At 48.2% G+C, this 11528-nt stretch overlaps 1 protein-coding gene across 1 annotated transcript; it reads right to left on the bottom strand.

The window, feature by feature from the left end:
- Positions 1–1318: 1318 nt before the first annotated feature.
- Positions 1319–2594, bottom strand: NOG (noggin; the record flags this gene model as incomplete). The annotated part of the gene is made up of 1 exon (XM_083874861.1): positions 1319–2594. One exon carries the CDS (start codon positions 2592–2594, stop codon positions 1923–1925), a length of 672 nt encoding a protein of 223 aa, XP_083730987.1. The 3' UTR covers positions 1319–1922.
- Between the last annotated feature and the right edge of the window lie 8934 nt (positions 2595–11528).

Below are 11528 nucleotides of genomic sequence, written 5' to 3'. Positions count from 1 at the left end.
CCCTAAATGTCCCAAGATCTGATTTTCTACCCCCCTCCCAAAACTATTGAAATTAGAGCAAAGAGACGGGCGGTAAAACGCACCGAGAGACGGAGAGAGGGAATGAATATGCATTCGGTGATACCGAACTAAGTGTTAGAAAAAGCAGGGCTGGCTCGTCTCAATGAAAGACCCACGCGTTTAAAATGATTAGCATAGATTCACTCCGAGTTTTCGAGGAGAGAGATAAAAAAAAAAAAAAGTTTTCTGGCTCCAAGATGAATAAGGAAAAGGTTTTCTGCACTGTCAGGGAGCCTTTGAAAAACACGTGGAGAGTTTGTTTTCGCAGTTGGTATCTACGAGATACGAACCGTCGGCTCTCCCAGCACGTGAAAAGTCAAACACGTCGCTAATTGGGCCGGGTCCTGACGGAGCCGCGGGGCGGTTGCGGATCCCGCGGACCCAACCGGGCAGGGCCGGGCCGTTCCGCAGCACCGACGGGAGCGGGGAGCGGGCGGGGGCGGCCCCAGGGGCGGGCCGGGAGCGGGCGGCGGCGGGGCTCGGGTACCCCGCGGCAGCACGGGCGGCACAGCTCCCCGCCTGTAGGGCACCGTGTTTCCTGGGCTGCAGAGCCCGCTGCTCCCCGCCTGTAGGGCACGGAGCTCCCCGGGCTGCAGAGCTCGCTGCTCCCCGCCTGTAGGGCACGGAGCTCCCCGGGCTGCCTGGACAGAGGAGGCTCGAGGGAGGGGGTGCAGTCCCCGAACCCCGCAGCCCGTCAGGGTGGCGATGGCCCGGCGCTGGCAGGAGCCCAAAGAGTTAACCGGGCCGGGCCGGGCGGTGTGCGGGGCTGTCACAGGATCAGGCTAATAACGTGTCTGCGCTGAAACCCCCCAAAGCCCAGGGGTCAAGTTTCAGCAGTGTCCCACAATGGTAGGTGTGAAAGACACGTGTCCCGTTGTAAATGAAATGTCAAGCGGTTAAAAGAAAAATCCCCGAGCAGCTGCCGCTGAGCTGCCCGGGGCTGCGCGGCCGCGGGAGCGGCTCCGCGGAGGGACAGCGCAGCGCGGAGCGGGTGGAGCCCCCGCCGGCCGCCCCCGTCCTGCGGGGCCGGAGCCCGCGGAGCTCTGGCCGTGGAGGTGCGGTACAGCCCCTCTAACAGAGTCGTGAGCAGGTTCCCACCTCCCCCTGCCACCACGGAGCGTCCTGCTGAGCGTGGAAAACGAGGAGGAGAGAGAAGAAAGCCCCCCCGACGGCGGCCAAACAAAAAAGCAAACAGAATCCAAACGGCTCGTGTTTTAGTGGTTGACTTTAATTCTGCACTGCACTTTTACTACAAGGATATAAAGAATAAATAGCAGATACTCTTCATTTACATAGGATTAAGTCATTCAAACTGTTCTCTCTATTTACAATAACATTGTGCTCTAGGCGTTTATTCATTTTTATTTTAAATCTAAAGTCCGTAAGGAAAAAAAAAAATCAAAACCCCTCACACACACGCTTTCCGAATAATGGAAAATAGCTTTAAACGTTTTCTTATCAAACAGCTTGGTTCGTATTTTTTAATCCTTTTATTAAAAAAAAAACAAACCCCAACAAAAAACCTACTTCGCCAAAGCGAAGCAACTTCTCTCTGGAATATAAATACAAAAAAAAAAAAAAAAAAAAAAAAAAAAAAAAAAAAAAAAAAAAAAAAAAAAAAAGATACATTAGCAACGATCAGGGTAATAGTCTTGAAAATACAGTAGACGCTGATTATTTCACGTATAATACTGACCTTTTAATAGTATATTAAACCGGTGCCATATATACACACAATATACATTCTCCTACACGTTACAGTGCATTACAACGTTAACCAGAAAACAAATGTCTTTTATTTCTGTTGCAGCAAAGGTCCACGTGAGTCCGCTGGAGAAGGGGCGCGGAGGGAAGTGCCAGCCCTAGCAGGAGCACTTACACTCCGAAATGATGGGGTACTGGATGGGTATCCATGTGCATCTCTGCCCGCCCCGGCGCTGGCACCTCCACCTCAGGATCGTTAAATGCACGGACTTGGCAGGTTTGCAAACCATGCCTTCGGGGACTGAACAAGACCTTTTACTGTAGCAGCTGCCCACTTTGACATACCGGGGCCAAAAGCGGCTGCCGAGATCGTTCCACGTGTATAGGACCGGGCAGAAGGTCTGGGACCAAAGCCACATCTGCAGCTTCCTGCGCAGCTTCTTGCTCAGCCTGTGCTTCTTGCCCGGCTGCAGCCCGTCGTAGAACTCCAGCCCTTTGATTTCGCTGGGCATCGCTCCCGAGGGTCTCTGCCTGAGCAGCAAGTCCAGCTCAGCAAGATCGTCCACTCCGAGCCGGTCCTCGGGCAAGGAAACAGCCATAAAGTTGGGGTCGAAGTGTCCGCCCATGAGGTTCCTTAGCAAGGTCTCGTTAAGATCCTTCTCCTTGGGGTCAAAGATAGGGTCCGGGTGCTCGATTAGATCCACCAAGGGCAAGTTGTCGCTGGGAGCCGGTCGGATGTGCAGATAGTGCTGGCAGGCGCCCTGCTCTAGCCGGAGACCCAGCAGAACCACCAAGGCGTATATAGTCACAAGGCACTGGGAATGATCCATCCTTGGGAGACCGGTGGGGGGGGGGGGGGGAGGGAAAGGGGGGCTGGATTCACCAAACAGCAAGGGAAGAAGGTGCAAGCAAATACATCAGAAAACTTGTACAGGGATATCCAAAATAGCTCGTCTTTGAGGGGGATCACCTCCACTCGCCGCACCACCAGCAAAGACAGCCCCCTGATGAGCCCGGAGAACAAGCCCCCTGCAAACACTCTCTCTTGCAGGCTTCTCTATAAAATTTCTCCTGGTGGAGCCGCTCCAAAATTCTGCTGCTGCTGCTTCTTCTCGCCCTTCCCGGGAACGGGAGATGCCTCTTTTTGTTGCGAATCCTGCTTGCTGCTGCCGCTCCTCGTTGTCTGCCGGTGCGTGTGGAAGAAGTTGCTGCCGATTCTTCCTCCCCGCTCCTCTCCGCCGTTTGCAAAGCAGCCTCCTCAGCAGCAACAGCAGCCACGCACGTTGGCACCAGTTTGTCTGCTTTGCAAGGACCCAAAGCCTTTAAATTTCCTGCACTTTCAGCTTCATCTCCATGGAAACCACAGACTCTCTCCTAACCCACCCCACCCCCCTTAAAAAAAACCCACACACACAACACAACCCCCACTCCCACAAAAGTCCAGGAGAGCGCGGCTTCCCCCTTCCCACCGGCAGGCACCCTCTGCTGGGGAAGGCTGAGGCGGGAGCCGCCGCCTCCCCCCGCCCTCCGCACGCCGCCGCTCACGCGAGCCGCCGCGCCCCGGGAGATGCTGCCCTGCCCGGGGCAGCCGCGGGCAGCTCCGTCCGGCTCCGGGCGCCCGGCTCCGTGCTCGGCCTCGCCCCGGGAGATGCTGCCCTGCCCGGGGCAGCCGCGGGCAGCTCCGCCCGGCTCCGGGCGCCCGGCTCCGTGCTCGGCCTCGCCCCGCCGCTCTCCCCGTCGCTCTCCCCGTGGGCGCGGAGCGCGGCCTCTCCCGCCCGCCCGGCGCAGGAGCGCGGCCCGGCCGGCCCGAGGAGGGCAGCGGCTGTCCCGGTGCTGCCCCCTGGCCCGCCCGCGCCCTCCCGGCCCGGCCTGCGCGGCGCGGCCGCCGGGGGCCGCCTGCCCGGGCGCGCACATGGGCGCGGAGCGCGCTGCCCGCCCGCGGGGCCGCTCTGCCTTCGCTCTGCCCGCGGCCCCGGCAGCGCCGGGCGCCTTCCCGGGCGGAGCGAGCCCTCTGCTGGCGGCGCCGAGCCGGGCCGGGGGCTGCCCGCGGGCGGGCCGGGGGGCACCGGGACAGCGCGGAGCGGCGGGATGCCCTCGGCGCCGGGGAAATTCGGGAAGAGCTCCCGCGCCGCGCGTGTGAGCGAGGGCAGCGGCGGCGGGCAGAGCAGCGGGGGTGCTGCAGGGGGAGGAGGAGGCTCCGCGGACTCTGCGCGCACCTCGGGGGCTACGGCCGGGCAGGACCCCGCGTACGGACCTGCGGTCCCCCGAGACGATCCCTGGAGCTCGGCTCCCATGGCGGATGCTCCGGCCCCGCTGCTCTCTCCGGAGCACTTGTTTAGCGATTTTCTAGGGAGTTGGCTAAGACTTCTTCATCAGAAACGCAATTTCCAGTTATGCCCTTAGTCCGTACAGGAAAAATGGAAAGTGCCTCAATGGCAAATACGTAAAACAATTTAAAATTTGATACTAAATGCCACTTCCATGGCAGAATTACTGTCTCGCAAAGAGCACTTACACGGCGTGGCAGGCAGTATGGCTGGCAGGCTCTATTACGGTTTGGGTAACATTTCCTGAAGTGCTTGAATCCCATTCCTGCAGGCTATTTAGGCACTTAGGAGCCTAAGTTTAATGGGAGTGAAGCTAAGCCATTTCACCTAAATTATTTATACATTTGTTTAAATCTTAACCTTCAAATTTAGGTTCATTATGAAAGTAATTCATAGATCAAATTACCAAGATTGGGTGTTTTTATAAAAATTATATTTTTTCAACTATTTTAGCTCCCAATTTTCAATTTAAAATAACCCTTAACTTTGCTTTATTCCAGAACATATAGGGCATTTTATAAATAATATATAACTGAAAAAAATTACATGAAAAAGTGGGAAAGCTGACCTAAGGTCAACACTCTGAAAGAGCCTCAAAGTGATGCTGCTACAATGTCAGTCAAAGATCTGCTGGAGTTTTATTACAATTTTTTTCACCTGCAAGTTGAGGTCTTTATCTTCACCCAGACCCTGATAAACTTTAATTGCTGAAATTTGCCATAAAAGTTGTCCCTGGATATAAGTGAGAAGCCACACCTCAGAAACACAACAGAAACAAAAATTCATCTAATGAATTACATCTAATTAGTTACATCTAATGGCTTGTATTTATTTTTTAATAATAATTTCCGTTTTATTCAGCTGGTATTAGAAACCAGTTCTTTAACTACTAGTCTCTTAAGTGTAAAAGCAAAGCTGATAAGGCCTGTGTTCCAACTATTCCATGCCAGATGTTTAAGATTCCACATTCAAAATTGTGACCCTAAGCAAGGACTGGAAGACAAGGCCTTTTCCTCCTCAACTGAGTTACCTGTACGAAGAAATGTTTCTGGAATGAGGCTCTTTAAGCCTCTCTGTCCCTCTTTAAGCCCCAGATCTGTTCTGAGCAGAGCAGGCTAGGGCTCAGCAATTCCTCAAGTGTGTCTGCCTTGCCTCAGGTGCACTGGGCTCCTGGAGAGGCTGTGAAAGCTCGAGGGATGCAGAAGTGACAGAAGTCACTTGTGGCCCAAGAATTTCCTCATGGGATGGCTGACAGAAGGACTGGGGAAGAGCTGCCAGTAACACTCTGCCAGAGGCTTCTGGGTCAGAGAGAAAAGAAGCTGGTTTATTCCAAGGCTTGCTGAAAACGGCAGTAAATGAAACCTGAAGGTAAAGGGCGTGATCCAGGGTCTATGTATGATGCCAGCCCTTCTTGGGACAGGGAGAAGAGCCAGCAGCTCATAGAGGCCTTAGCAGATCGTTCTACTGGCAATGATGCATGAAGCAGAGTAGAACAACTCCCTTTGCCTCAGCTTTATTGGTTCTGGAGTGCTGTCCGTAGTAAAAATGTGTTTTTTCAGTAGACAAAGCAAATACAACCTTCAAGGCACACAGGAAGCCAATGTGGGCTAGAGTAAGATGCCACTTCTTCAGGGTCACATTGCTGATGAGGAGAGAAGAGGAATGCAGTCTGCACGGCTCTGGAGGCACAGCTCTGAAAACACATTATGTAAGCAGCTGACTTCAGTCCACAGCAGTGAGGATGCACAGAAACAATTCAGAATAGATTTGTTTCCTGTTAAATCTACTAACAGAAGATGGCCTGAACTACTTTACCCAAGCCAGGGCTCAGGGACATCCCTCTGAATTCAGTCCATGGGGTCAAATCAGCCTGGTCTGCAAGCAGTGGTCTCAGGCATGATGCATGTACCACTCTAAAACACGGGGGGAATCTCGCAAAGTAATAAAACACTGCAAAACTGGCATGAAAAACTATGCCAGGTGTGATTGGCAAAGCTGTGCCTTCCTTAGGAGGGGAGGCTTCCTTAAAACTATTCTTGTTTCCCTTTACACTTAAAGATTATTTAAATCATGCTGTCATTGCCTTTTGCTTCTCGTTTTAAAAAATCCACTGACATGAAACAATTGTTAAAGAATGGAAGGGAAAACCAACAGCATAACCAAATGAGTCCTCTGCTCAGGTGTTATACAAATTTCTCCTATGGCTTTGGGCAGCACATTTCATAGCTCTGCCTTCCTTTATCTGTACAGCAGGAATGGTAATCCTTGCATCTTTCATGGAAGTGTTGGAGAGTTTGATTAGATGCTACCAGTATCGATGGAACAATGCAGAGTGAGGAGTCTCCTGTTTTAATAAAATTGTAGACGAAACCTGTGTTTGAAAGAGCAGACAGCTGAATTAAAATCACTTCAATTTTAGTCTTAGGTCCTAGCAAGCTGCTGGTTTCCTTTTTCTTTATACACCTATATGAATTTTGTAGGGAACTCCTTTTCTACCTTTTTTAAAAATACAGAATCCCAAAAGAAATTCTAAAGGAGATGCACAGCTTGCAGCCATTTTGCATAGTCCAGATATATCAGATAACAAATTTACAATATGAGATATCAAGGGTCATGTATGACCTTCCCAGGAATCCATGTACCACAGGTAGAAAATCATCATTCTACTACTTTGAAACTACATTTTTCAGTGTGGAGGAATTCAGGGAGATCTTGCTGGATCTTTGAAATGTGGTGCTCTGTCCCTCTTCCCTCGTGAGGAAGGTACCTCATCAATTTCCCTGCCCTTTTCCTGATACACAGAATAAGGACTGTGCTGAAGATTACAATTAGCAGGTGATCAACTACTGTGTTGGAAAACAGTTTTGAATCAAAGACCTTGGAAGGTAAAACATATTTTGAGAGAGCAAAGTTCTACCTTGAAATCCCAACAGAATGGAGACAGGGAAGGATACATTGGGTCAAGAATCTGTATCTACAGTGATAAATAATATATAAATAATATATTTTGAAACTAAGCTCTGGGATGAATGTTTTATAGTGGAGTAAATCCTTAGATGACTAATGCATTAAAACAGTGAAGAAAACAACAACATAAAAGTAGACCCCACAAATAAAGTTATTTCTTAGTCTTTTAAGTACAGCTATACATGGATGTATCCACTGCCTTAAAAAAATTCCGTAAAGAATTGCTGTATTTTTCTCATTACATGTCATTTTTCCTTCTAAAACACTGTGCCTCCTTGATTCTCAGCCCACTCTCCTCTTGCTTCTGCATTTTTCCTAAGGTATAGACTTTTGTCTTTAGACCAGAGCTTGTGCATTCATCTGCTGATAAACTGTTTATCTTAGCTTTTATGAGGGCGCCTTGCTGCAAGCCAGCCAGAGACAGGATCCTGGGTGTTTGTCTTTTTTTTAAAAGAGGGTCCGGGAAGTGATGGGTATTTATACCTCCCTTGGCTCTATATATCATGGGAGGTGGAACTCCACTGTCTCTGTTTCTTGCTTTTTCTCTCAGCAGTGTCTTCTGCCATAAATCTGAATCTCTCAGAACAGAGTTTTCTTGGCTACAGCCCCACTTGGAGGAATTAGTTTTATTTATTTATTTATTTACAGAGGAAACCCAAAGTTCTTCTAAATCCTCCCGCTCCTCTACCCCATCTAAACATCCTACTTTTTGTGCCAAATCCTAACATCTCAGCAGTCAAAAGAAGAGACCAACGTCTCACAGTGTTCAGACCAATTCATTACGGACAGGGAGGCCAGTGAGAGAATTGGAAAAGATGAAACAGAAACCAAGGCATTTTTTAATGTAAAAAGTGACACATACATTTACAAGCAATGGCTCCTGAAGGGGATTTGAATTTCCACACAGGCAACATTGTTTATCCAAACAAACTCCCTGTGGCAGCATATATTACATATATACACACATGGCAAGTAGGAATGTATTTATTAATTTTAGTCAGCCTGGTCATTAAGATAAACATCTATTGAGAGAAACTAAGTTTTTACTACTCCTTTTTTATAAAATACTTAAGACAACTGAGGGACAAAGATTCAATGAAGTGAAAAATACAGCAGCCTCCCAATCAAGCCTTGTGTGCATGGGAGTGATTCATTGATGCCAGTTACTGAATAACCCTGAAACATAACATTTCTCACCTCTGATATTTAAAAAGACCCCCTCACTTTTTTAGCACCAATGGAGCCCTTCAAATGTTTTATTGCTAATTGTCTAATGCTATGTGATGAATGACTGCTTGACTGAAAATGACAACCCCTTTTCTCTCAACTACTTCATTTTCCTGGCTCCAGTGGGGGTGAAGAGGAAAAAATAAATCCAATTACATCATATTTAGCCCATTGTGATGAATGAAGGAAAATTAAAACTTACTTTGAAAGTACTTCTATCAACATAGTCCTGAGCCCCCAGGTCCCCTACACTCAGTAAATGTTGCCTCATATTCTGGTATAAAATGTTCCAAGAGACTCACGTGTTTTGTGGAAGTACAAAGTCAAAGAGGCAGGGTCTAATCCTGATCAGAGAGCCAGAGGGAACAGGATCCCAAATATATCTGACTCAGAAATCCTGGACTAAATGTAGAATGGCTGCACTTTATGCTCACAAGAAGTATCCTAGGTACAGGGTAATAAAAGAGCAGAATTTAGCCTGTATATAAAACAACTCCTGGCTAGGGTTTTGCCTCAAGAATTAATGCAGCAGCAGAAGGTCCCCCAAATTCAGAACTACTGCTTTATTAGAAATTCTTTAAATTTGCTCCAGCTAGAAAATGTGCAAGGATGAAGGAACTTTATTAACTAGAAAAAGATTAAACGACATGTCATTCCCCAGCATTTTGCATTATCACTCCTTTCCAGTTTCTTATGCTTTATCCCTTCAGGGAATCTGATCTCTTCAAAAAGAAGTAGATCGCAGTGATCAGCCAGAGTTGTGTGCATAGCATTATCCCTGCAGCCACTACAAAATATCCCAAGATACAAACCCACAGTGCCTGGGCTGGCTGTGAAAAGATCTCTGTTCAATAGGAGACTTCTCAAAGAAACTTGTACCTTTAGTGGCACATGGGATGATTTCTCCTTTCTCTCACAAATGATGAAGCAGGCACACTCAGGGGGGTATGGGATTAATTCAGATACAGAAACAGACATTTGTGTCTGAGACTGATTCCAAACCTGCTGATGTTCAGTAGGAATCTCTGGGATGTGTTTCTTTGGCTTGGGAGTTTTAAGTCTTTGGGTCTTAAGGCAAAGGGACCCAGGCAAGTAAAATAATGAATCTAGGCTTCCCAGACACAGATCTGACATTTGCTCTCTCTCTCTGACTCAGGCTTTGACTGGGTTCAGGGATTAATTAGGCCATGCAAACGAGTTAGGTTCTCTCTTCTGGCAACCTGGTCACGTAGGGAACCCCCACCCCTCCCCTTCCCCACACTCTCCTTGCCCATAATGAAGCATGACTGTAGTAAAACAAGTCTTTTGATGGTGCCTCTTCTCATCACTTTCAAGACAAACAATGTCTCAGAAGCCCCCCAGCTGCTTTTATTTTTTTTATATCTACAGTTACATCTTGGGTGTGTTTACTCATCCTCATTAAATATGTTGTTCCCCTCCCCCCATCTCTTTTTTTTTTTAATATCCTTCCTTTATTGCAGTTTACACAAAACATCAATTACAGTATAGAGTTAAAAGCTTTTGGGTATTGAGCAACATCCCACAACTGCCACGGTCTCTAAAAGAGAATTGACAGGGGGTATAGGAGGGTAGAGCAGGAATATGAGACAAAAAGTCCCACAGCACACAGAGGAGTCACAATTACTGCTTTGCTTTAACAAGCATAGCTTCGCTTATGTACAGTGAAGTTCCTCTGATAAGCCTGAATAAGGATTTTGTGTTTTTCTTTTAAATAGAAAATATTAACAAGTGACTCTTCTCCTCCTCCTTTGAACACAGATACTCAGAAGGAACTAGGATGGCACTGGAAGAAAAACCAGCATCACAGGACTAACAAGCTAGGCTTTCTTGCATAGGCATGGGTCAGGATGATTTTCTTTCAAGTGTCACTGAAATAATTTAACTGAGTATTTTTGCTGCCTAGCACGTGTCCTGAAGCCACATCATCTTTTGAAGTACTTGTTCTCATAACAAACACATCAGCAGTCAATAACATGGCAAACACAATGGCATATATTTTGACTATTATTTGTTCTCTTTACATGTGTCTGTGCATGTGCAATTGTTCCCATGCAGGAACAGCCTTCCCATTTCTTCCATTCTTGACAGATACATGATCCTGTTCTGATTTGCACAAAGATCAAAATCAAACAAAAAAAGACCACTGCACTGACCACTCTGGAAGTGCCACACGAGTTCTCTCTACTTTGAACATGAAGCTTAACTTTGGTCAGCAAAATGAGCATTTCAACTCAAATACGAGATATTGAAACAGGCTCAGACAAGGGATTCAAAGAAGAGAGGTGCCTTTGTAACAGAAAAAGAAGCAAAAGCAAGAATGCTGCATTTAAAGCACCTCATGGCAGGGATGGCTTTTTAAGCCACTTTCACTTAAGATCTCCCCACTTTTCTCATCAAAAAGGAAGGTAGGTAACCTTGCTCAGCAGACCGTAACCTAAACTGCTCTCCCTAGGGAAACAGATATTGGAGTTTGCCTGTCATCATTATTTTGTGTGATCTCTTGAATAAATAAATAAATAAATAGATAGATAGCAGCCTTCCCTGACGAGCCGAAGAGGGCCCTGGTGTGCCTAGGTTTAGGTCCTGCCTGGTGCTTACGGCTGCAGGACCTGAAGGGAGCAAGGAGGGGGGCGAGGTGGGGGCAATCACCCTCCAACACCGGGAACTGTTTGTAAATTACCCTAAGCTTCCCTTAGTCATTATTCCATTAACTGCCTCTTGGTAGATCTGTCAGTAACTAAGCTGGGACTTATTTGTAGAGAATCAGAGGCTATTTGCAGCACTAAGTGAGCCATGAGAGCGAAAGGGTTTGGGATTTATTTGTAATTACAGTCGGATTTTTTTCTTCTCCTTCTTGCTTGGACCCCACTGGTACTTTCATTCACATTCCCTAAGCTGAAGCTGGCGCCAGGATCATAGGCTGGCCCTGTGTTTATGTCATTGAGACTAGGACAATATTTCAGTGTGGAGCCAGACCGCAGGGATCCACTCTATAAAACCCTCACTAAAAATAGACAGCCGCCCTGCCCCCAGGCCCGCGGACCGCCGGCTCCCTGCGTGGAGCGCAGCCCTGGGCCGGGCCCGGCTCAGCCCCGCTGGCCCCCGGCCCTGCTGGCTCAGCCCTGCCAGCCCCCGGCCCTGCTGGCTCAGCCCTGCCAGCCCCTGGCCCTGGCAGCCCCCGGTTCTGCCAGCCTCCGGCTCAGCTCCGCAGGCCCTGCCAGC

The sequence above is a fragment of the Zosterops lateralis genome, assembly GCF_965231275.1.
Source record: "Zosterops lateralis genome assembly, chromosome: 18".
Taxonomy (NCBI): domain Eukaryota; kingdom Metazoa; phylum Chordata; class Aves; order Passeriformes; family Zosteropidae; genus Zosterops; species Zosterops lateralis.
Note: the sequence above shows the minus strand (reverse complement) of the source record. Positions and strands in the feature narration are given on the sequence as shown.